Genomic DNA, 27,463 nt, shown 5'->3' on the forward strand with positions numbered 1-27,463 from the left:
CAACCCCGAGAGGAGCTGGTGTATGCTGGAGACATGTGCATCTATCTGAGGGGAGTATGTAAACAAAATCTATAGGATTCTTGGCTAGAAAAACAGGCTAAACTGAATTAGATTTGACTTGAATCAAAGAACTTAACTTTAGGAAAATGCCTGCTTGTTTTAGAATTGATCTGTTCGAGAAATTAGTGTTTAAAAAGTGTTTGTAAGAGGTTCATTTTAGGGATATGTGGAGTTCAGCGAACCCAATTTTGCATACCTTTACTGACCCAAAAAACCCTTTAATCTCATTGAATTAGTGAAATCTCTTCTCCTGTCACCCATTTAAGTTAACAAAAGATGGGTCTAGAATTTAACAGCTCTGCTTGTCTGGCTGTTTCAGTTTCAAATAAGGCAAGGATGCTTTCTTTTGCATACCCGAAAGGATGAATGGTCAGACATTCAGATCAGAAGAGGGGTGGTAAGGGCAATTGTGGGCTTACTATCAGACTAAGTGTTTGGTATATGCTAGATAAAGAGCAGGGGTGTCACACTTCAAGAAACAGGGATGTTCACTCTTCCAGAATAAGAGTGCCCACATTTTCAGGTGAGGAGACCCCTATATTTTTCAGAGCATGATGGGGTGATTCTATTGCCAGAAGAATGTGGTGGTAACCTCTTCAAATTGTCTTTTTCAGAGAAGAATACTTGGAAGACGAGAGGTGATGCTAGAGGGAAGAGTCCCACCTGAAAATAAGGGAATTATTTTAAAGGGAGAGGATGAGTGTTCACACACCCAAACAGAGAAGGTGGTGCTCTCACTCTTAGGATTAGCCAGACTAGAAAAGGGAAGGCTGTCTCACTTCCAGAGAATGAGAAAGTGGTCTTGTCAGAAATACAATAAAGTCTTATTGGTTCTGGTATAGGTCTCACTTAAAAATGTGGGGGTCCCATTAGAGAAGGTGGGTCCCTCTGCCAGAAGAAGAGCTTTTTCCGGAGAGGTGTTTGTTTGTTTCAAAGTGTGGGGTCTCCAGTTGAGCAGGAAAGCTACTCCTAGAGGAAGTGAAATTATCTCTTGTCTGGATTACGAAGGAGTGTCCTTTTTGCTGTAGATGGTTATTTCTAGAGGAAGACTGGATAATCTGAACTAAGATTGTGTATTTGTAGAAGGAGGTCCATCACCTTTCTGTTTTTATTCCAGGCACGTGCAGTTTCAAACCAGATTGTCCAGTTTCCAAACAATGAAATCACACTGGATAATGAGCGGTCACTCGTCTTCATGCAGTTTGGTCAGTGGACAGACCATGACCTGGACCTTTCTCCAGAGACTCCAGCCAGAACCACCTTTGCTGAGGGCCTGGACTGTGACCACACCTGTGTCCAGGCACCACCTTGCTTCCCACTGAGGGTATTATGCAGACCCATGTTTACTGTACCATCTGTTCACATGATAGGATTAGGTTTCCTCTTGCTGTGAACCTTCTATGTTTGATGCAATCAATTAACAATTGAATGAGTTGGATTCTAGAAGCTATCCAGCAATTAAATGAACCGTTAAGGCTGTCCTCTACATGACAGCTGTCATGGCACACCCCCTAAACATAGACCAATGCTTGAGTCACCCTCCACTTGTTTCCTGCACTCTTTTAGGGGTTGGGTGTAACTTTCCCATTGCAGAGTGATGCTGGCTACCTCTGCCATACGGAAAGTTATTGGATGGACTGGATGATAGAGCTCCGAGCGGATCATCTCATGCCTTTACCCCCAAGCAACGTTCCAGTGGATGGGGGACATTCATTTAAAAACAAATACCCTTACTTTGGGCTGCTGTCTGCAGAAATTACATAAGTGAGCGGGATAGCTGTTTCACAAAGTAAATCAATGGCTTTTTACAAAAACATTTACCCCAAAAGGGCTCCTGTTATGTAGGCACCAGCTACTTCGGATACATGTCTTCTGAAATCCCTACAGTAGGTGAGCCTTACACCTGATTCTACTTCCGACAAACCAGCCCTACATCAGCTGCTCCACAAAACTAGTGCAGGGAGTAATACGACTCTTCCCCACAAATGTTCATGAAAACCACCACAACTTTGAGTCCTCGTGCGTTTCAGTTGGGTACTCTTTGGAGCTTTCAATGCCTAAATCTAAACCCTTTTTGTGGGAAGTATGTTACTTGTAAAGCAACACACTCTTTGAGAAATAGCTGGTTCTTCCAGACTCTTCAATCTGAGGAGGCTCAGAAACATGAACCTGTTTCTCTCCGAATTGCTAAAATGATGCCAGTTTCTCAGGCTTTATCAGACCCAGCTCTTGAATTCTGTACCACTACGTGAAGTGCTCTGAATCTCCTCCACTCTGATGGTGTTCAGAGAATATGCAGAAACTACTCTTCTTAAAACATCTTTAAACTTATGACATACATGGGTTCTAATGAATTGATAGTAAAGCATTTGGCTGCATAATCTTCACTGTTTTATTTTTAACCCAATTATTACATTGCTACTTACTGCACTGTGATCATTGCTGGAGATTGCTTAGCGTTACAAAGCGTGGGAAGTAAATACACATGGTTTATTAAATTTCATTCTGTACTAAGAATGAAGACCTTCAGCCTTTAAACCACAACCTCGCATAAGTCAGGAGGGCCCATCCTATAATCCATGGAGGTGATTATTGGTAGATTTTTTGAATATCCACTAATTTACATAGGACTGTAAACTGAACTAATTTACATACTTGATAGCTATCCTGAATGTGCAGTGATCCAGCCATTCTGGATTTGTCGGTTAGCCCAGCTATAGTTTATCTGTCATACTTCCCTCTTGTAATTATAAGAGCAGTGTGGCCATTTTTCTTTTTCAATTGGTAACCATGTCTTCATTAGTAACATTCCAATGGTGCTCCATCAAAGGAACTTTGAGCTTTTACTTTTCAACTGTCTATCAAAGACTACCAGCCATTCAATTTCAATGCCAATAACCAATCCATACAACCATCACTAAATTGCCACCTGTGGCAACCTATCTGTAGACCCCAATTTCTCATACCAAAACCATAGTCTGTATCTCCCATTAACAAAACATTATATGTAGCCCAGGATGCTAATAAAGAATTTTTGAAGAATAAATAAGTGCCATCAAGGATGTCCACATATTTTCCTTCAGTACTCTATCCATAGAACTAACTCCGGCGCTTTCAGAGCTCTGCTCCTAATGCTTTTTACAAACCTCCCTATGCGAGTTGCACCTCCTTTCTCACTGATGTCCCTATATCTCCAGTTTCCTAATCGCTGAACACCAGCCTACTGTATCGCTACCTCTTAAAATCCATCCATTGAGGTTTATGATCACCACCTTCAAAGCTGTATCCATAGAACCAATTCAAGATCTCTACCTCTTTCCCCTAGAGGCAGGTTTACATATTCACCTGCGTGAACACATACAAAGAACCATCAACCCACACATAAAAATATCCCCTCTCCTTCAATCCACACAACCCACAACATACTTCCACCTTGTAAGAGGTTATATATCGCCACTGCCAATAACACCCCTAAATCACTGCCCTATCTCTACCTTCAGCAACTCATCAGGTAAGCTCTAACCTACATAAACCATTCAAGTACCTGCCAAATCTCCAGTTCCAGCAAAGGGGCATTCAGTTTGCAGTACACTGTGTGCGTTTACCCTTAGATGTCATCTCATCCTATAATTACCATCATATTGTGTATCAAAATAAAAGGCAATAATCTCCTGTGATTTTAATGCAGATTCCACCCAATGACCCAAGAATTTCAAGAAGTGACTGCATTCCTTTATTCCGCTCGGCTCCTGCTTGCAACGAAGGATCAACTGTCCGAGAACAGATTAACGTTCTGACATCGTTTATTGATGGAAGCCAAGTGTATGGAAGTAACCAGGCATTAGCAACCAGACTTAGGGATCTGACAAACCAGTTTGGGCTCATGGCTGATAACCAGAGATTTACTGATAACGGACGAGAGTATCTTCCCTTCAACACCATGGGAGAAGACTTCTGCGTCCTAACCAACAGATCTTCGGGCATTCCATGTTTCATGAGTGGTGAGTAGCATCATTTCTGTATACAGTGGATTTGTAGACTCCAGAGTTTTCAGAAATCTTGAACGTAAAATGAAGTGTATCTTTATGTGCTGGAAAATATTCTACTGAATTTCAGAGAGCAACAAAGCACGACTGCCTGTTCTGAAAATTGAACAGGTCTCTTTATTATTGAGCACCAAGGTCTCCTTACCAACCCATATTCCCATTGCTCAGCAACTGTTGTGCCAGTTGCCATACGCCTACCATACCATGGGGGTGATCAGTGTACAATCAGTTCTGGATCTCCTTAGTTCTATCATTCCTCCAGGCTATTTGTCTTTATTCATTTCTTTACTATATTTAGATTGTCCAAAATGTCAACTAATGTTGGAGTGAGAGGACAAATACGAAAGGGCTTAATGTGAAATTAAGAGAAACTAGAGTTGTGTGACGCTGCAAAATAAAGAGCTTTAGGAGACAGCCAACATTTAGGATAACCTGTAACTATGGTACCTTGGAGTAAGTGTTATGGCAGGCAATTCAAGAAGGAATCCCCTTATTTACAATTTATTTTCTAGAAATGACAGCTTGGTTCAGTGAATCTTTTGACCTTTGAAAGGACAAACGTTTCTTGAGTTTGGATTTCCTCAGTGGGGGAAAAAGCTGCATGCAGTGGTTGAAGAAGATTGGCCATTTCCCGATGCTGGTTGACAGCATTACCGCTGAATCAGATTAGCTCCTGCAGAGAAGAACACAGCAGGACTGCAGCAAATTCACCCCTATGGGGATGCACCCTCGTGGGCCAGGCAAGTTCAGTCCCATGCTGATACTCTGGGCAAAGTTAGCAAAACATTTTAGTTCCAAGTTTCAGCAAACTTTAGAAGTATACATTGACGCCAGGACCACAAGGAAAGCACTTGCGGACCAAGACTCCCTTCAGCAGCATGCTAATTTGGAACTGAGGAGCTGAGAATTCAGGAAAAGGCATCTTGAAGTGTTTGCCTATAGCAAACAGGAGGTCAGCATTATGAACCTTGGAGTCCACTTTGTTCTGGGTACATTAGATAGAGCAAGTCCAGTTTTCAGGTCTCCTCTCTGGTCAGACAGCAGGTCCAGTCCTCTGTTCTTCCACTGGCCCAGAGGTGAACTGAGGACTGTACTGAGGATGCCATATTTATGACTGGCACCAGCCTGTGGTTGGGTGCAACTCCTAGCCACTTCTAAGCAATGGGGTAGAGGTTCTCAGGAGTGACCCTTCCCATTTTTGTTATAAGGAACAAAGGACCCTAAACAGAAATTGAAAAACATACTGCACTGGGAATGTAAATATTGCCCATGAACCATCCAATCCACTTCTAAAACGTCCTTTTGATACATGAAAAACCAGCATTTGAAATGCAATATGTCTCGCATTTGCAAGAGTTTATTTATTGGCATTGTAAATGACAATGCCTTTTATTTGTTTTGATAAACACGCACCTTGTACTTCTAGTCCTTGCTTAAAGGAAGCAAGGCTGGTTTAACCCCTTCTGTGCCATGCCCTTTCCCCCTCCTGTGCCGGGTGTTTTTAGTGGGTGGGGTTCATGACGAGAGTCTCGTCATGGGCACAGCGCGACCGTGCTCCATGTCGAGACGATCTCGTCATGGGCACTGAAGAGGTTAAAGAGGTGCAACCAATTACGACAACCGCTTAAAGTTATTAGCTAAACCTTGGGTTAACGTAGATGATCATAGCGAGCCTCGTTCACCGTGGAGATAATGGGCCTGTGCCATGTTCCTAAGAATGGATGAATACTCCGTGTGAGTTCTGCCTGCTGACAGGACTTTGAGCCAACCTACTGAATACTGTATAGTTCGGCACTTAACTCGAAGTTTGAAAGCCTGTTTCAGAATCAGCTAATTGAGGTGAAAAAGATTGACTGCAGCCTCATTTATGTTGCAAAATAAGTGGCTGAGGGAATGGCAGACTCGTCTGCAGCCTGGGCTGCCGTCCACTCCTCTAAACAGAAGGGACTGCTGTGGGAGACAGAGCGAGACCACTGTCAAAGTGATGGCCGCTTACAGTGGAGTTCTGCAAAAAGAACAGAAGAGCAATGCAAGTCTAATAAAAACAGTACTTGGCCGGTGCTCCTGTGAGGAAAAATGGAAATGACGTATTGCTATCTGAACTAGTCAGGCAGCATATAAGAGCCACACTGGACTGAACCAGTCGGGAGCAGGAGGCGGGAGTAAAGTCCTTTAATTGACCACAGGAGGTCTTGCAGACAGCGCATTTGCTGTAGGTCCAACCTAAAAATCTGTGTATTGTCACTCACTTTGCGTGTGTTTTATTCCTGTACAAGTGTGGCAGGAGGCACAATTGTACAGGAATTAAACATGCAAAGTGAGTGACAATACATAGAATTAAAGTCACAACACAAACACAATGCTCATCGGTGTGCTGTGTGGATACAGCCTAGCTAAGCCAGGCCTTTAATTCGAGGTGTGGGCAGAGCTGAATTTATCGGGTATCTATACTGCTTGCTAGTTCCAGTGATTCGTACTGGTTTTTCAAATTCCAGACCAATTACTTTTATATAGTTTTCCTGATATCAACTGTGTGGGAACTTGATTGGTGAAGGGGGAGTACTACATTGGGTAATGTGGTGCCTTGGCATACTGCCATTGTAAAATACATGAGGAATTTTCCTAATGTTCTCATTGTATGTTTTTGTTCTTTTCGTATTGATTTGTGTCCAGGCAAACATTGTATTGTCCCTAGATTTGAGTGGATCTCAACGTCCTCCTAATCACACTAACCCGCCTAATTATATAGTATTAATGGGTGCAGTAGCATTGTTTTGTGGAGTTTTGCCTTTAATTCTGTGTACTTTTGTCACTCACTTTTTTGCCAGTGTGTTTTTGATAACTGTCCCATGAGAGTAACTACCCCTAAAGATTATTTTTATTTCATGTATCAAGATGGTTTTAAAGGTTGATTTGTTGGGTTCCTGGGCATTCATATTTCCAGTGCATTCTGTTCTGTTTAGGGACCTTTGTTCCTTATAACCTAATACTGCCCTTGGTCCCTACACATTATTGGGTTTCCCTTGTGTCTGCAAACCAACCTACCTATTTTTGTAGTACTTCCTTAGTGGTCTACTACAAGCAACCACACAGTACCCCTTTTGCCCTAAATCCAACATGGCAGAATATTTCTTACCCTGGTCAGAGCTCCCTGGGCCCATCCAAAGGTGTGACTATGGCCAACACTTCCCCTGTGGTTCTGAGGCAGCTCCCTCTTGTTGGGATTGGTGCCAGCCTGGCTAGAGGGCCAATGCTGGGGGGGGGTCTGGCCTAGGTGTGAGCTACATCTACCTTAGACATGGTAGGTCAACCTGAAGTCTACCGAGTGCTTGGGCACATTTTCAAAGCCTTCCTGTCAAGGAAAGGAGAGCGCCTACACACACCCCCAAGGCCCTGTCCATCTCATGGGAGCAATTCCCACCTCCCTACAGGGGAGCCAACCGCTGCCAGGTGACAGTTAAATACTTACAAAAAGGCCTAGCGATTAGGCGACAGTCTGTGCAGAATTTAACAAAACAGTAGGCCGAGTGTGTGTGTGGGGCGGGGGGGTTGGGGTCGGGCTGGACCGACGTGTAAGTAATCTCCGATATAGCAGAACCAACATCGTGCCAGTAAGCAAACCCTGGGGCACAACAGGGCATGATGAGTCGCTGCAGAACAGCGCAGACATCTGACTGGGGATAAGTACCAGCTTGTGCAACTGAACAGGAGTGCAATAGAGGCTACGCAAATATTTAAAGTGGATAAAGCAATAGTTGGGGGACAGGCATCTGGTTGCAGCAGTCAAGCCAGTCTGCTTGGGAGATCTTAATACCAAGGTCCATGCCACACGGGCACTATCGTTGCAAATAGGGGTGCCTGCCAGCATGAGGGCATAAAGTTTGGTTGCCAATTTCCACAGGGAAGACCATTAAGAATTCGAGAGTGGTCCTCTAGGGAGGAGGCCAAGAAAATGTAGAATGTAATGACCTGCAGATTGCCTATAACGGATTAAAAAAAGAGTATCCATGACGCCGGAATAATCAGCACGAGAAAAGCATATTTTTCCCAGATAGAGATCTGCCACGATGTTTAATCCCAAATGGGTGGCATGTCGAACCATACCGGAGGGTTGAAGGGCAGGATGGCGGACTATCTGCATTGAGTTTGCAGAGAGCAAAGGAGAAGCGGCCGAGCCCCTCCCAAGCCCTTGCAAGGTCTCTACCGTGTCTTTCAGAACATCGGAGTTTTGCCAGGGCAAACAGGGCAGTGGTGAGCGGCCACGGGGCAGCAAGATCTGCCACATGCGGCTGAAATGGAGTGTGGTGAAGCCAAAAGTGCAAAAAGCTGGCCTGAGCACACATTGCATGTAGTTTAAAGTCCGGAGCACCTAGACCACCACACAGCATCGGGAGAGAACATCGTACGCGATCCTAGGTTGCTTACCAGCCCTGATGAGGGAGATGATCAGCGAGCGGACCATGCAAAAAAAGCAGTGAGGAACAGTAATGTTCAGGAATAAAAAAAAAAAAGTTTTAAAAAAAATTGGGAGGAATTCCATCTTGGCGATTGTGATCGGGGCAGCCGACTCCAAAGCAACACCTTTGATTCAAGCCAGTCCACCGCACGCCCGAAATTGGCTCTCCAGAGCTCAAGCTCATCCACATCCCTGCCCAACCAGACACCTAAATAGCACGTGGGACCAGACGCCCACACTCGGGTATTCCGAAGTGAAGGGTTGCATCGGTGAGAGGGAAAAGGATTGACTTGTTCCAATTGACCTGTATGCCAGAGTAGCTGCCAAACCATATAATCTCGCGGACCAGAGGACTGAGATTATCCTGAGGACGGCAAACCTATAATGTAATGTCGTCCGCATACATGGAGAACCAGAGGGCGCGTGCTGTGAACCCAATGCCCTTCTGGGTGTGGTGTTGCCGCAGTCTAGCCACCATTGGTTCCATCGCGAATAACTTAGGCGAGAGCGGGCACCCAATTCCTTTTTATCATTAACTTTGATTTAGTCTAACTATTAAAGTCCTGAATCTTTTTTTTATTTTTATAGTTACTAAAACAAAATTAGTGTTTGTAATCCAGTGTTTCTATGGAAGGAGCCAGGCTTGCCATTAAAATAGCGTTTAGGCTTTCTTACCGTAAGGACATGTGGGACATTAAACTTTGTCCTCATTTTAAATAACATTCATTCTGTCTTTATGGGCACTAAGGCCTACCTTAGGGATGACACCTTAGCATTTCCAATGAAGATTTAGACTTGTCCTAAGGGTTTATTTTCATAGGTCAAAATGGCAGTTTAAAAACTGCTTTGCCAGGGTAGGCCTGTGGTCTGGATTCCTGAATCACTGCAGTGGGTAAAACAATGAGTGCTGCATTCCACTGGAGACATTTAACTAACGGCGACTGGATACACTTTGGGTACCGTGTACTACAGACTTTTTGGTAAGTTAAATATGCAAATTGGAGGTATGCCAATATGTTGAAAGAGGAAACTGGCATTTTTGTCCACTGGGTAGCAAGGGCAAAGTGCAGATTTCCAAAGCCAGCCAAAAAGTCAATGCAACAACCGGGGGAATACCACACAAGATGGTTATATGCAACACCTGGCCAGTCTGAATTCTATGCAGCCTTAGAGGTGAAAATAATACTTTGCTCTGTAGAATTGCTGTTAAATGACAGGACTGCTAATCTTGTGCATAAATTTTTTTTTTTTTTTTTTTTTAAAGGTGATCCCAGGACGAGTGAGCAACCGGGCCTCGCAGCCTTCCACACACTTTTCATGCGAGAACACAACCGTGTGGCCAGGGAGCTGCAGCAGATAAACCCTCGATGGACTGGAGAAACGCTCTACCAGGAAGCCAGAAAGATTGTAGGAGGCATTCTCCAGGTATTCCAAATATCACATTTGACTAAATTTGAAACCCTGTTGCATTTGCGTGGTTTACCCCAAAATCAATCCTTCTATACGAGCGTGGCGTATTTAATGTGCCTTAAATTGGCACAGAACTTCTGATTAAATTCCATGGCCTGAATGGGCCTAATAGTGGCAGGCAGGTTTATGTACCCACATTGCCAGTCCCCACCAGGGAAGGATTTTAAGATACTTTGTACAGTCTAGACACTGACCCCCAATGTTGGCTGCACCAGCTTTTGTCAACCTCGCAAAAGGAGATGGGACAGAGCGCTGAAACCTTCCAGCCCCTCACCCCCAGTCATATCTAGGTTAAATCCATCATTCTTTAGCTCACTTCATGACCTCAGTTCCGACATGGCATGGTGAGCAAAAAACAATGGATTTAGGCCCAGATCTCTGTACTGGGGTGAATGTATGACACTGTTCTGCACTTTATCTATCAATTGTTTTTGCATTTGTCACCCCGACTGGGACGGGTATACCCAGACATGTCCCGTGCTCTCCATGCCTTGAGTCAAGCTATCCTGGCTGAAGAGGGGTGAAACCCCGAACCAGTCCTACGATGCTTGTTTCCAGTCCAGGGAGGGCCTGGCAGTTCAGGCTGGACTGTTCCCCTTGGGCACAGGGTCAAGACTGATTTGCATATGGCTGGGTCCAAACTGGAATGGCTTGGTGAGCAAAAATTATAGGTTTAGACCCAGATCTCTGTACTGGGGTGAATGTATGACCTTGCTCTACATTTTGCCCATCAATTGTTCTTTTTGCATTAGTGTCAACCTCAGCAGATTTCACAGTATGATTTGACTGAAGTTATTTCTGCAGGGGTGTGAGGGAGAAGAATGGAAGCATTTTATGTATTGACTGGTGCATTTTGTATCGTGGTTAAATGTAATTTGTAATTGCATGAAAGCAGGACGGACCAACATGGAAAGCTAAACCATACTACAACAACCTTTATAGCCTGAACTGTAGCTTTCTTGGTTGGGCGATCCTATTTATTTGTGACTCCAAAGACTGAACTAAATCTTTTCCACCGAGGTGGAAGCCACCTCGTACAAACACTTGCAACAATGGGAGTGATCTAGTATTGAGTACACTGTACTTGGTAATGTTAGTGAAACAGTGCATGGTAAACTTCACGCTATGAAGCACTGAGTACTTTGTAACAGTGATCCATTGCTGGTGAAACTATGGTTTACAAGAATGATTACCTACTGGTGATACTGTACTGACTAATTTTCAGAGTAATCTGTGTCAGTGAGTGGTTCTGTGCTTGAGATGCAGTCCTGGATTGTGTAGCAGTGAAGGTGATCTTGTGCTCATGATACTGTATTATGTAACCGTGAGGTATCGAATGCTGTTGAACAGTGATTACACTGTGCTGTTGACGCTGTACTCTGTAATAGTGAGTATTCGTGTGCTAGTGATACTGTGTAATAATGTTAGTGAACCTGTCATGGTGATGCTGCAGTGTGACCATGAGAGTAAACTTGTGCTAGTGACACTATACTGTGTATCCTTGTGAGTGCAGAAAGCATGCCAGATCGTAAGACCACAAATGTTAAATCTCGCATTAGCCTGTCCTCATTGGACAGCAGTGGCTGTCAACCTAGGCACTAACTCTGTACCATAGGCCTAAAGAGGTCTGTCATAGCTACCCTGATGCATAAACTACCACTGCACCTTTCTATATTTATGCAGACCAAGATCACCAGACCAATCTAGTCTTTCTGTGCATATTTCTGTAACACTGTAGGCACAATGCAGTCTCTGGTAAAACCCTTGCATCCCCAATTTGCTTTTTAATTTAAAAGGTCCTTGTAATGTTTGGTTTTTTCTTTTAGAAAATCACCTACAAAGATTACATCCAACTTTTGCTGGGCTATGAAGCAGCTGCACGAATTATTGGTACCTACCGGGGATACAATGAGTCAGTGGACCCACGAGTAGCAAACGTGTTCACCATCGCCTTCCGCTATGCTCATACCTCCATCCAGCCCACGATATACCGCCTGGAGGATGGCTATCGTCCGCTGACTGGGGCAGCTTCTGAAGTTCCACTCCACTTGACTTTCTTCAACACCTGGAGGATCATAAGGGAAGGTAAGAATGTACCCCATCTTTCTTGCCAAAACAGCACAAACAACTCCACATGCAGAGCATACTACAAGGATGTAGGGGACAGAGGGTTGCAATGAGAATCTACTGGAAGTTTGCCCAACATATGTCCATGGAGTCATGAGCAGACAGTGTTCTTCTGTCTGGACTACACCAATTGATAAGTCATTACCAGCTTAGTAATGTTGACAAACTGTAGTGGAGGCACAGCACTGTCGAACTGAGGCTGCTAAACAAACGGGCCGAAGGAATAACACTGAGCCAGCCAAGCTAACTCCCATCAAAATGGTCATTGTTCAGCACCCTTTCTGACAGATCCGATGCCTTAAGTGTTGCAGAGCCAGCATCATGAAGGATTGCTCTGTCAAAGGCTGGTTAACTGTCGTGAAAAGCTAATTAAACTGAACATTCATGGAAATTCACCTGAATGCTAGAGCGTGTGGACACTGACTCCTTGCCTCACTTTTGTGGGGTACATTTCCAGAATCCATGTTAAAATACCACCATCCTAGAAAGATATTGGTGCAAAGTCCACCAGACCTGTACTCCCAAAAATGCACCCTCCTGATAGAATGTCAAAATATTGAGTATTATTTACCTGAATATGTCTGGAATAACAATTACTAACAGTGTAACCTATCATAAAGGTGAGCCTGTATGGAAGAGTAGATTTACTATGTTTTTTAATTGAGATTGTCATAGTTTAGGAAAAGTTCTAAATCTTGCCACAGGTCATCTGCAACAGAAAAGCTTTACATAAGTGCCAGACATTCTTTGCATATAATCAAGGATTCAGTCAGTACATCAGATGTTTAGGTAAATGCGTAACTCAAGCGCCCGCTATTTAGGATTCCCAACTAACTACATTATCCTTGCTAAGCGGGTCCAAGTATTCATGAAAATCTTTCCATGTCTCTAAGTTTACTCCCACCGGGGGGGGGTCTGTGCTTACTGTAATCATGAACATTTACCTACTAATGACTACTCACTAACATGCTTCTGACACTCCTCAAATCTCAGTCCCCTAGCTTGTTTCCAAAGGATCACTATTCACATTTTAGTAAGAATTTATCCTGGATTCATCAAGCATAACTGCGTGCATTATTCTAGGGTATGGGTGTAGACCCAGAATGTGTCTAGTTAATTGAACTAGTTCTCCATTAGTCCTCTAAAGCTGGATGACCCCATTCCAAAGAATCTAGATCCGTCTTCATGACCAAGCCATGTGGAGTAGGTCTGTCCACTCCCATGACCTCTGGGGAACCATCTTGTCACCGAGTATTTTGTATGTAGCTCTGTGGGTTGAAATGGCTTCTAATGTGGTTGAGCCTAAACCGTGGGTTTCTGGATACTTTACAAAAACAACCACCCTAAACCACTGGCTCTCGGTGTGTATTCCTTGTCCCATTTAACCCATATCTGTAGATCCTGATTTGGTCAGTTAGGCTATATCGCTCTGTATAGTGTGGCAAGAGGACAACCATTAAGTCTGTCAGTAAGGTCTTTAGGATGCTAGATTCTGGTGGTGATCTGGAAATCGCCTTTAATTTGGTGGGTGTTTTGACAATCTTGAGTAGAAGTGGAAATGACCGGACTGCACCCCTGCACCCCTACAGTAGCCAAGCTGAATACCAGTACCCCACTATAAAAGTTCCCACTTTGTGTCACCTTTGGTACTTTACGCTGCCCTTATCTCCTTGTAGAGCATGCAGAACTCTTGAGGCCTCCACAATGGGACTAGGTCAGAACGCAGTGTTCTCTTGATGACTAATCTGAACAACCAGTTTCAAATGTGTAAATTGTCCATATCATGCGTACTTGGGCTCTGACTCATGGGACAGGTTCAGGGTGCCCAGTTTTATTATGTGGCGCTTTCCCAGCCAAGGTGTTGCAAGAATACTATTCAGCTTTTGGAATGTTTTCCTAGGGAACAGTAAACTTCTTGACATGCATACGAGCATGTAGACAGTACCACAATCTTCAAAGCCGCCCTACCCGACAAGGATGGGGAATTTTGACCAGAATGTCACCAAGGTTTGAGTCTCAGAATTACTCGACCCTTTTTTGCTTCAATGCAGTATTCCCAGTCTTGCAATAATGTGATGCCCAAGTATTTAAACAGTGTTTTGCCACAGGAGACCCAATTAATGGTAAGCTTACCTGTGTGCCCCGTGCCCAGAGTACATAATTTAGTCTTATGCCAACTGGTGTGCACGCGAGGGTTGTTGCTGAATATATAAGTATATGGAGCATTCAGAGAACCTGCAGAGCTAGATCGTTCAAGAAAATCAATATATCATTGGCATATTGTGAGATAATGGGTAGGGAGGTCTTACTCAATCCTCCACTGCCCCACCTCACTGCCCCCAAACATAGGCTAACCGTTCCATTACAGGTGCTAAAGAAAAGGCGATGAGACATCCTTGGTGTGTACCTTGCTCCAATGTCCACTCTTAAAGTCAATCCAGTCCATTTGGGCCAATGCTAGTGGTTTGTATGTAGTAATTTATATCCATTTCAAAACAGTGGGGCTGAATTGGTCTACCTCAATTACCCAAAACACAAAGTACCAATCTACTGTATCAAACACCTTCTCTAGATCTAGAGTAGTCCTCTTTGGACATGTGTAGAAAGCATTGCATATTTGCTAAATTATGGCTTGTTTAATCTGTGAATGAACCCTCACTGTTCCAGATGTAACAGTTCTGCATTCACACCCCATAGCTGCCTCTCAATGGTCCCACTCAGAATTCAAGAGTCAACTGAGACTATCAACAGCAGTATGTGACCTATAATGCAATGGTCTTTCCCAGGCTTCAGGTCCATGCTAGTGGAAGCCTCCTTCATGGGGTCAGGGAGGCTGCTCCACGTTAGTTTTGACATGTATCTGATAGTTTATCCGATAACAATCCGATGTATGCCTGATAAATCCACTGGGGGTAGATCTATACCCAGTCTACCCAAGTTTCATTCTCTCCTGTGTAGGCTATCAGCTAATGATGGAACTTTAACTTTATTCCTCTTTGTATAACTTGCCACTCTCTATGATCAGGATTAGGACTGATCACTTTGCTTTCTCTTGGTGTACAGGGTGGAAGGTCTGGGAGGGTATTTTCCTGCTTGGTCAGTTGGAATGTTATGAATGAAAACTTGGCCAGTTTTGTGAAATAATCAATGCCATTTTTCAGGTGCTCATGTAAATAGTCTTTGCACTACTTCTTTCTCCAGGGCGGTAGTCTTCCTCTTGGTCTCATTTATGTACCTACAGATATTTGCTTACACTTTCCTATATATGCCGTCAAAGCAATTGAGTAGAATACAATGAAAGTACTACTGTTAGAGGCTCTGCCCCAATTGTAAAATATTCATCAAGTGTCTGGTGTCTTCACGGAAATTCACATCTTATATGACCTCCACCCTTAACTTTCAGTTCAACACTTATTATACCAGGTGTACAAGAGGCAATGTGGAGAATGGTCCACCAACAGTCTATACAGGTAATAGGTGTCAGAGCAGTGATCTGCAAGCAAAGACGTCACAAATACCTTTCGCCCGCACAGCTGACCTCAGTATTTATCTTTTCTTGGGGGAGATGTTCCAACGACACGTCTGCTAAGTTCTGTCTGCCTATTGCAGGGGTCTCCAACCTTTTCTGTAGAGAAAGCTACTTCTGATCTTGGAAAATCATCGTGAGCTTCTGAAGGTTAAACAACTTGTGCATTGATGTCAGACACCCCCACGCCTAGCTTCATTGACTTTAAGCCTAATGTCCATAGAGCCAGATACTATGGTTTGAACAAACTTCTTTGACTAGGGTACTACAACAGGGTTGCCATATGTTGGGGAGTGTGGACTTTGGGGATGTATTAACATGTGTGTGACTGACCGCCTGTGTCGTATGTACTTGTAGCACAGGACACTTTTGCCATGGTGGCACTGTTACTAGTAAAACTCAATGTTTGAGGCATATGAGCTGCAGATTACACACTTGTTCATAGATCGCCCTCTGGTGTTGGGCCCGGATGTTAGCAGTTTTTCCTCTTGGAAAGTCTTTGGCAGTCACAAGGTCGGTGACTCCTCCTTTGGATCGTATTGCGCATGGGCTCTGCCTCTCCCCTGAACACTAGGCTTGAGACTGTCGGGCGTGCAAGTCCTTCCGGGCCAAGAAAACTATTCGAGACTGAAGGGCAAGAACCATGGCACACGTAGACTGCAATTCCAGATGACCTATTGGAGAGGGCGTCGACACTCCAGAAGAACACCACACTGAGTGCCTCGTCAGCGCCTCCGAAGCCGACGATTCAGATGTGGAGGACATCACTCTGGCACAGAGGGTTGTGAGTACCAATTTGCCCCCACACCCTCGCCAGCACCAAAAAAGGTTTCTAGCCAGCCCACAGTCAGTGCTGACAAACATTCCTCCTCCGCACCCACACCGAAAAAGAAAATGGCCTCCTTGGCACCGAGCTCCATACCGTAACACTCGGTGCCGAAACCCAGCTCCTTGGTACCGACACCATCCCCGGAACCGACAAAAGCACACCAGGAGGCCACCAGCACCGATCTTTAAGCCAAAACCCTCCTCGGCACCGCCCAAACAAAGCCCTTTCCAAGCCGCATAGTTCCAAACAGGACACTAAAGCCAGAAAACCAACAGCCCGATGCCTTCGGCGCCGACAGATAAACCACCTTCAGAAGAACCCTTTACACCGGATCCATTGCAAAAGACATTGACCAAGGATCCCAAAACCAGACATTTGATGCTCAGCATCAAAGACAGCTGGAAAAACCTGCTCCACCTCCAAAGAGGAAGGACTCTGCTACCTCACCTTTCAGAATACCTTTCCCCCCTCCTTCTTCCCCCTCCTCCACCACCCCCTCCATTCCCCAACACATGATCATGATGACATAGGGGACGTGCCCCATGACTTACCTACAGGGGACCCTAGTCCCACAGGCTTCCCAGACCCATGGGACGACTAACATCCCTGCCATCCCTAACGTCCCACAAGATTATCTCTATCCTTCGAGACCATCCCCACCAGAAGACTCATTGGGGTTCAACCACTTACTCCAAAGGGCTGCACACTATCATGGGGTAGATCTCCATGCCGACCCCGAGGAAGATTTCCTCCTCAATACTGTCGACACCATGCATAGGGCCACCTCCATACTGCCATGCTCAAAGGAGTTATAAAACATGCGCCGGAGGTCTTTAAAGACCCAGTCAGAGCCAGGGTCGTCAACCTGCGCATTGAGAGAATACAAAGCTGCCCCTACAGATCCCTCCTACATCAGAGGGCCAGCACCGCTAGATTCCCTGGTAGTGTCCCCAGCACGAAAGGGGGCCAACTCCCAGGCGTCCGGCGAAGCACCACCACCTGACAGTCAAAACTCTTGGACGCGCCCAGCAAGCACACTGCGTCACAAGCTGCCAACATATGGCGTATCGCTAATACACAAGCGCTACTAGCAAGATATGACCAGGCCCATTATGACGAACTAGAAGCCATAATGCAACACCTCCCTGACAAATACAAAAATAAGGCAAACTAGTTAATTCAGGAGGGCAAAACAATCACTAATACCTCCATCCGTTGTGCCCTAGATGCAGCCGTCTCTGCCTCCAGGGCCATCAATACTAGCGTCCTCCTCCGTCGCCATGCCTGGCTATGGATCTCAGGATTTAGACCAGAAGTACAAGCTTCCATCCCTTTGACCAGGAAAGTCTGTTCAGCCCAAAAATAGATGAGGCCCTAGAAAAGATGAGAAAAGACACTGGCACGGCAATCTATGGGAGCAATCACACCCTCCCAGGCATTCCTTTCGCCGTTCTTCCTTTCGGAGCACATCCAGAGGCTACTCCTCTGATACCGCTTCATATAAAGCCCGTACCTAATCCACCTTCACAAGGGGTTACTAAAGAGGCGGCTACAGGGGCAACAATAATCAAGGCAGAGGCAAGACCAACACAGCCCACTCTGCCTCCACACCTACCCAAAGACTCCGCCCCCCCGCCCCTCCCCCCCCCCTCCCCCCCCCCCCCCCCCCCCCCCCCCCCCCCCGACCATCCCACTCTGGTCGGGGGCAGACTCATCACCTCAGACACCAATAATTCGGTCAGGCTACTACCTAGAACTAATCTACCCCCCCAAAACATTCCACCCAGACAACACCCGAAGTCACAGGAACATTTAACATTACTGAAGCAGGAGGCAATTTCCCTCCTACAAAAAGGGGCGATGGAACAAATTCCTACCAACCAACGAAGTATGGGGGTTTGCGCCCTATATTTTCTCATACCAAAAAGGGACTCTACTCTACGGCCCATCCTAGACCTCCAGCCCCTAAACACATACACTCAGACTATTTTCACATGGTAACACTTCATCAGGTACTTCCACTGCTCTCCCAAAACGACTTCCTGACCACTTTAGACCTAAAAGACGCTCATTTCCACTTTCCTGTGCACAACGCTCACAGGAAGTTACTCAGATTTGTAGTGGACAACCAAGACTACCAATTCAAAGTACTCCCATTCGGAGTCACAACAGCACCACGAGTATTCACCAAGTGCCTAGCACTAGTGGCAGCACACCTGAGGAGACAACACATCCATGTCTTCCCATACCTAGATGACTGGCTAATAAAAGCCAGTTCATACAACCAGGGTGTATAACACAAGCATGCCACTATCCAGCTACTTCACCAACTGGGCTTCACAGTAAACCACGCAAAGTCCCATCTACAACCATCCTACATAAAACAATACCTCAGTGCCACCATAAACACCTCAAAAGCGCGAGCCTACCCCAGTCCTGCCAGGATTGCAAGCATTCAGGCTCTACGTGCAAAATTTATGGCACAACACTCTTCCAGCTTGGGTGGTTGTGCCCCTAATAGGGATGATGGCCTCTTGCATATCCATAGTACCTCACGCAAGACTCCAGATGCGTCCTCTCCGGGTGCTTAGTGTGCCAATGGAACCAGGCCAAAGGTCAATTAACAGATCTGGTCTTGGTAGGCGGTTGTACCCATCGCTCTCTGCTGTGGTGGACCACCACAAACCTTTCCAAAGGTCAACCGATCCTGGACCCCGTCCCTCAAATACTGATAACGGACGCATCGCTCTCCGGCTGGGGTGGCCCCTCACCTATCACATCATGCAGGACAGATGGACACCTCAAAGTTACTCCCCATCAACCATCTGGAGTTACTAGCCATATTTTTAGCCCTAATCTTTTCAAATACAGATTTCAGGCAAGGCAGTCCTAGTCCACACAGACCACATGACAGCCATGTACTATATACAAAAACAAGGCGGCACGCACTCTCCACAGCTCTCAGCTAGCACAGAGCACATGGAGACGGGCCATACCCCAGAAAATCTTTCTCCTAGCCCAACATGAACCAGTAGTCCACACCATAGCAGATCTGCTCAGCAGACCAACACAACTCCACGAGTGGGAACTCCACCCACAAGTTCTTCACCCGTACTTTCAAATGTGGGGGCATCCACACAGACTTCTTCGCCACCCACAAACTCCAAATGCCCAAGCTTCGCCGCCAGATATCGCATTGCCTTTGGACAAGGGGTGTGGATATGGATGAATGGTCAGGCAGATTTGCATACGCTTTCCACCTCTCCCACTCATTCCACTAGTGGTGCGCAAACTACAACACTCCCTCACACTAATCCTAGTAGCCCCAACTTGGGCCAGACAACCATGGTACACCACACTGCTGGAACTATCTGTAGTACCGCACCAAAAATTACACCTCTCTCTCCACACCTCTTAACCCAGAACCATGGAGAGATCAGGCACCCGGACCCAGCTCAGCTCAACCTTGCGATCTGGCTCCTGAAATCCTAGAATTGGGTTACCTAAATCTTCCCTCTGACTGTATGACCGTCATCTAAGAAGCTAGGCGACCCACCACTAGAGCATGCTACGTGGCCAAGTGGAAACATTTTGTCTATTGTCACAACAATACCATCAATCCCCTAGATGTGTCCATTCAACACATCACAGGCTATTTAATAAATCTACAAAGATGCAATCTAGCCTATACGTCCATTAGGCTGCACCTTGCAGCCATAGCAGCTTATCTACAAAACAGGCAACATCTATCCCTCTTTAGAGTACCTGCCATTAAAGCCTTCATGGAAGGCCTTAAAGAATAATGCCACACTCACCTGGGTGGAACTTAAATATCGTTCACACCAGACTAATGGGACCTCCCTTCGAACCTATACACAAATGTGAACTTCAATTCCTAACCTGGAAAACGGCTTTTCTTGTAGCCATCACTTCCCTCAGATGGGTCAGTGAGATACAAGCACTTGCCATTCAAGAACCTTTTCTCCAAATGCACCAGAACAAGGTTGTTCTCTGTACCAACCCAAAATTCCTCCCTAAAGTTATTTCTCCCTTTCACCTAAAACAATCCGTCTTTTCGCAACTACAGATGGTTGCAGAAAGAGCGATTGACACATTAGATGTCAAATGAGCCCTACTCTACATAGAGAACACAACCATTTCATAAGACCAAACCACTGTCTTTCTCACCACCACCCAAAGGCAACCCCTATCTCCAAGTCTGGCATAGCTAGGTGGATTGTCAAATGCATTCAGATTTGCTACCACAGAGCAAAACTAACGCTATCCGTTCCCCTTAAAGCCCACTCTAAACGTCAAATAGGGGCTTCAATGGCATTTTTAGGGAACATCCCATTGGATATCTGCAGAGCAGCTACATGGTCAACACCGCACTAATCTATTTAGATTTGCAAACTAAACAGGCTAGTGTGGGCCAGGCTGTACTCTGAACATTAGTTTAAACCACTGCAACAGATACGGGTGGTTGCCGCTAAGGATGGGTACTGCTATATAATCTATGCACAAGTGTGTAATCTGCAGCTCATATGCCTCAAATGGAATATGCTACTTACGGGTATGCATCTGTTCTTGGCATGTGGAGCTGCAGATCTACACACGCCCACCCGCCTCCCCTACTGCCTTATCTGTTCCAGTTTCCTATTTAGATATAACACACATGGGCATCTTCACTGTTATTACTACGCTCCATCTTTCCCTGCTGGTGAAAAACAATCTGAGGATGGAGCCGAAGCCCATGCACAATACGATCCAAAGGAGGAGTCACCGACCTCGTGACGTCCAAAGACTTTCCAAGAGGAAAAACTGCAAACATCCGGGCCCAACACCAGATGGCAATCTATGCACAAGTGTGTAGATCTGCAGCTCTACATGCCAAGAACAGATGCATACTGGTAAGTAGCATATGCCTTATTTATTTTTAAATGGGAGAAATTTAAAGTGCAGGAATGTTCTGCTAAACATTTCATAATATGGATCATTATTCTGCATTTTAAATCTGTCGCGTTACAAAAATGGCCATATTTTTCAGTTACACCTACAAACAGCAGGCCACTTGCTCCCAGTAGCTAGTAGACGCCGTGCCATAAGTGGAACAGTTTGAAATAGGGGGGGGGGGGGGGGGTGTAATTAAAATGAAGGGTTAACACTATCATTAAGGTTATTTATCATTTTAATTTTCTCCAATTTAAAAGCATTCGGGAACATCATTTTGTTCACATCTCCAATATTGAGATCACAATTTATTTTAAGTTAAATAACTCTGTGCTTAAGTTGTTCCCCTCTGAGCCCCAGCCCGGGATACACAGACTGCCCACTGCAATCTGCAGCCTGATTAAAATTAATGTAAAATGAACACAGCCTTTACTTAATTTTTAAAGGAAAATTTAACCTTGTGATTATTTTAAAAATCCACTCAAGGCTGTAAGCTACTCGGGTGTCTGGGAGCTCGCAATCGATGGTTGGAGACACCTGGCCGAGCTTGTCTCAACTGATAAGTCCTGGTGGCAGCATCTGTTTTAAGGAGGACCCTTCCTCCACACAATGTTGCACAATTATTGTAGCTTTACGTATCAAGGAAAGGAATGCTTGTCTAGGATGCAAGGAACATCGTCATTGACCAGGCAAAGGGTAAGTGGCACTCCGGGTTCTGTACTAGAGTTTTTCTGAAGCGGGTCCGTACAAAGTAAAGTTCACCCCCCCCCCCCCCCCCCCATATCCATTTCTTCACCAGTTTGTCATGTTATAGAGCACTGAGGTGTGTATCCTCCAGGAGTGCGGTGAAGACACTGTCTCATTTTCTATAAGGTTTTTAAGCCCATCCTGTTCCATATCATGACTCTCGCCCTCCCTGTTGTCTAATGGGTATGTAAAGATAAAACCACCACAGCTGTTTATTACAGTACATACCACAGGCATTGGAATTCATTCAACAGTGGGTAACTATCTCAAGGCCCCAGAGGGAGAGAATGCGCAGAGTCTCCAGCTCATGATTTGGAATGTGCGCAGGTTAAATGATAAACCAAGGTTAGAGTTGTGCCTACTTAAGGAGATACTCCATATTTGCAACTCTGCAAGAGACTCCTCTTACTGCAGAGCACAGTGGGGCTGTCCAATGCAGACTGCGGGGGATATGCTACTCAGTAGACTATCCAGATTAGTATCCCTCTGGCATGAGAGGTATAGACAGGAAGGGGTAGAGATGATGGGCCTAATCAAAGATCCACAGGGGAGGTTTGCAGCGGCCCTGTCAATGAGGTGATTTGAAATTCCTCTTAGTGGGCATGTATGGCCCAAACTACTGTTTGGGGTTTTTTTTCACCCCCCCTGCTCTACGCTTCACTGGAGGCCAAACTAGTGCAATGGAGGGGTGTTCCGCAGGTATGGGGAGGCGATTTCAATTGCATCTTAGACCCAAATATAGACTGGTCTAGGCACCCAGCGGTGGCTGCGATAGCCTTGCAGGGCATAATGCGTGCAGAGGGCCTCATAGACATTTGGAGACCGAGCCCCTGTGGAGGTTACACACCCTGCTCTTCTGTCCACGACACTCGCTCCCGACTAGATTTTCAGTTACTATCTGGAAGGTTGGATTCTAGAGATGGCATGCGCACACCTTCCACAAACTTATTCTGATCACTTACCTGTCTGGCATGCATTGCAATACAGTGCCATGAATCCCGGCATTTACATGGCATTTCCCACCTTACTTGCTGTTTGATACAGCATTCAAATTGGGGTTAGCAACAGCAGTAGAAGGCTTCTTCACTGACAGTAGGTTCAGTACAATCATTTGGCACGGTTTGGGAAACATTCAAGGGATTTGTCAGGGGGGTTGTGATCTCCACACATGCAGGTATGCTGCTCTTTAATCTAAATAGATTAGAGGGGCTAGAACGGGAAATGGGTAATCTGGAACAAGGCTTGAACGGGGCGGGTGTTTTCAAATTACTGTAGGTCTCGCACAAACTGGTAGAGTTCCAAGAAACTGCCAATGAAGAAATTCAGCATACAGGGAAATGTCATGGTGTGCTGCTACAGGGAGCTGGATCGGCCAGGCGCCACACTAGCTGGGTCATTGAGACCCAAGAGGGAATGAATATGGTCGGTATGATGGACGATAGTGGGAGTCCCCTACATACCCCTGAGGAAATGACAGCTCACTTTCTTACTAACAAACTGTACACCTCCCAAACCAACAGACGGAGGCTCTAGAGGAATACATGTTTATTAAGATGCCGTGGCTCGTGACTGAGCATAGGGAACATCTGATGGCACCGCTAACCACTGATATGAGAAGTGTTTAGTGGAATGCCAGCTGGAAAGGCCCCGGGAGCGGACTGTCACGGTGGCCTTCTATAAGGAATTCCAAGATCTATTTATCCATTATCTTAAAATGCTCTATGAAGAGATGGCAGTCTGGTGTCATGCCACCTTTGTGTGAAGCTGTTACAGTAATTGTTAAAGCCGGATAAATCGCCTAGCAATTGCTCCTCCTATAGGCCCCTATCCTTAATGTTGATGCCAAGGTCTACACTAAAATCCTAGCTAATAGATTGGCTCTATTACCAGGTATCATCCGACAGGTAGGGTTTGTCCGTAGTCATAACCTGTAGCAAAGTTTGAGAACTGTTTGGTATTCTACAGAGATTGGACCCAGAAATTAAAGCGGCAGCAGTTTTTCTCGACTCAAAGAAAGTCTTCGACTCTAGTGGGGTTTTATGTTCACGGTGCTCTGCAAGATGGGGGTTGGGAATATGTTCCTCCGCTTGGTCTGTCCTATATGCATCACCCACTGCACGAGAGGATTGGGGATGTGGTGTCGGAGTCCTTCAACATTACACATGGAACACAACCGGTCTGCCCCCTGTCTCCCCTATTGTACGCGATAGTCGCTGAGCCACGAGCCTGTGCTATCCAAGAGTATCACACATGCAGAGAACGGAGTTCAGCGTCTACGTATGCGGATGACCTTTTGCTCTATTCATGACCCAGAAGTAAACTTATTCCCAGTACTGTGGTACAGGTGGGGTAGGGTGTGAGGGGGGTCACTTGGGCTGCAGATATTCCCCTTTTACGTCCAACACTGGAGCTGTCCATGGAGTTTCCTTTGCGTTGGACCACAGAGGCAGTCCAATACCTGGGCATTCAATTCCACACAGATTCCGCAGTAGTGATCAAGGAAAACTCTGGTAGGGCCGCACCACAATTAATGGAAAACATAGATAAATGGATTAAGTCTCCACTCTCCCTAATGGGGAGAATATCTATCATGAAAATTATAATTCTGCCACAATCTTTTTATTCCAAAACCTTCCTAGTCTCCTGCCAAAGCGCATGTTCAAAGACTGGCGCACACAGCTGATAAGACTGGTGTGGGCTGGTAAACCACCTCGCATACAGTGAGGTTCACTTACCCTGCCCTATGAGTTGGAAGCATTGGGAGCTCCTGACTTGCACTATTCGCAGCTTTATAATACTTTTGTATTTGCCCACTACTGGATAATTGGTCCCCAGGATGCACCCCTTTTTATATCTGGATGGGATTGCTGTGGAACCTTTCTCACTGCCCCAGGTGCTCACACAACTGGCCTCCAGGCAACTGCGAGTTTTTGATTCCCTAGCTGTCACTGTGCAGGCCTGGCAAACACTTCTACATATGTAAGCGGGAGCCTTCCTATATGCTCCAGAAATGCATTCAGTGGTGGTCCTGGTTCCCGCTAGGATCAGGAGGTGGAGGCATGGCAGGCACTGCAGACCATAGGCGTCACTACAATGGGAGACTTCTTCAAAGATGATGCATTGGTAACCTAGGCGGCTTAACAGCATCCAGCCAGGTGGCACAGCGTTATTTATTTCTGTAGAGCCAGACATACCTGGCTAGCCCTGATTGGTGAGGATCTACTGGAACCGCAGGCTATGGGGGACGCCTACCACCCTCATTAAGGTTAAAGAATCTCTTAAGCTGATCACTAAATTCTACACTAGCCTAGTGGAGACTAGTCTATTTGAAGTCCTTAGTCTGGTTGGATTGGCGGCAGGATCTGGGCACCCCCTAAGTGACAAAGAATGGCAGTATTGTTTCTGCACTCTGCCTCTCAATGAGACACGGACTTGTCCTCTAAGTTCTTGCCTGGGCTTATTGCACTCCTGAGTGCCAGTTTCAGTGCAAGTTAGCGGAGAACTCCTGCTGGCGCAGATGTGGTGTGGAAGATGCAGGAGTCTGGCATTTAGTTTGGCAATGCCCAGTATTTCATAATTATTGGGGCAAAGTGTCAGGAACTGGCTATCATTATCAGTGCGTACTTGGTGCCCGACCCTAAGATGGCGCTTCTAGGGTGGGGATCTCTGTAGAAAAGGCAGCACGTCCGTTGCTAGCCATTGGCCTCTTACTAGCTAAGTGCAGGATAGCACTGCAGTGGATGGGGGCGGGGAATCATCCCCTCGTATCACTGAGTGGTGTGCAGACATGTTGTATTACAATACACAAGCTGATATAGTGAACAGCTCCCTCCTAGGAGTTGCCCCAGGAACTACTGGGGACCATACCAAACATAACGATCAAGCAAAACTGATGGAACCTTGGACCAAATCACTGCCAATGTAGCATCGTCGCAGCAGGCAGGTACAGATACTTGAAGGGCATTTGGGTTGAGGTCGCGGCATGTCAACTGGGACGTTGAGTAAGAATTGGACCTTGACTTATCGCTATGCTGACCAGTGTCTCATTCAACGCCATGTGAGATGTTATCCCACTTTTGAATGTAATTGTAAAAATGGAACTCCCTTATTGCCTAATTCATGCTTTTGAGAATGAATGGTGTCCCCATAGCCTGCGTTTCCAGTAGATCCTCACCAATAAGGGCTTGCCAGGTATTTAACTGTCCTAAGTTGTATGTATATTGTTTTATAATGAAACTAATAAAATATGATAAAACAACCAATGCCTATTCATAGTGCAGCGTAGTAATGTGTTGCTGTTGTATCTGTTCAACTCCCCTGTTTTTACAGACTAGTACACCTGTCGGTAAATCTAATATCGTGTATAGTACCTCCCAGCCACGGAACAGTAATCTTTCAAATTGAGCCTGTCCTTATCGTTTGCATACAGTTCCAGCTCTTTAAACCAACCCTGCATACTTTCATCTTGTGCAAATTCCAATTTAAAATCCCACAAACTGCCTGGGGCTCAGCACTGTCTTGAACAGCTGAGGGGCGCTTTCAGTTCTCTTCCCTCTGGCCACTCAACCGGAACTCCGTACCTTCCATGTGCCACGTTTGTTTTTCAACTTGCAGCGTTTTAGTAGCATTCACTTCCTCTCTAATATTGTAAAATGGGAGGTGTGGTTTATCCCTGCACCTCTAGGTGCCTTCCACATGGTGCAGTAATCTACAGGGGGAGGGGGGAGGGGTACCATAGGTGCCCCTTCAGCCTACAACCAGAGGCCTTGCACCCAAAGGGGCCCTGCACCGGCCCCCAAAGACTCGTTCTGACATGGTTTCCAGGCCGGCATGGAAACCATGTCGGAAACAGTCCTCGTAATCTTCAGGGCAGAAAGGCTCACCTTTGATTACTTGATGCATTCTGACTGGTGGACGGAGCTCTGACCCTGCCAGAAGCCAGACGGAATGACCGGTTGGATTCCTTTCTGACTGCCTCCATTGTAATGAGGCGGTTGGAAACTAATCTCCCTAGCGCATTAAGGATGGTCGAAGCCTTCTGAATCGCAACGTAATCAGCCCCATTATGTCATTGAGAACAAGAAACACGTTTATTAATGGAGAACATTATAGGAAATAATCTTTTATGGTTGGGGTTATAACTGAATAAGGAAAATGAGAGATGTATACTACAACCTTGATCTTACAGCGTTGCTTAAAGGACACAATTTAATGTTTTCACTGGATAGGAGCTGGAGAAACATAAATGTAGG

The 27,463-nt window shown here is 45.6% G+C and overlaps 1 protein-coding gene across 2 annotated transcripts in view; it reads left to right on the forward strand.

Moving 5' to 3' along the window:
- The window catches only part of LOC146859091 (myeloperoxidase-like), a 122,120-nt gene that overhangs the window by 72,107 nt on the left and 22,550 nt on the right, over positions 1-27,463 (forward strand). For both annotated transcript variants that reach the window (XM_085649744.1, XM_085649743.1), the window contains exons 7-10: positions 1,178-1,384; positions 3,749-4,061; positions 9,827-9,987; positions 11,859-12,117. In XM_085649744.1, the coding sequence (XP_085505870.1) occupies positions 1,178-1,384; positions 3,749-4,061; positions 9,827-9,987; positions 11,859-12,117 (940 nt within the window). The remainder of the gene's footprint in view (positions 1-1,177; positions 1,385-3,748; positions 4,062-9,826; positions 9,988-11,858; positions 12,118-27,463) is intronic.

Source organism: Triturus cristatus, chromosome 3_2 (assembly GCF_964204655.1).
Source record: "Triturus cristatus chromosome 3_2, aTriCri1.1, whole genome shotgun sequence".
In the NCBI taxonomy this organism is placed as follows: domain Eukaryota; kingdom Metazoa; phylum Chordata; class Amphibia; order Caudata; family Salamandridae; genus Triturus; species Triturus cristatus.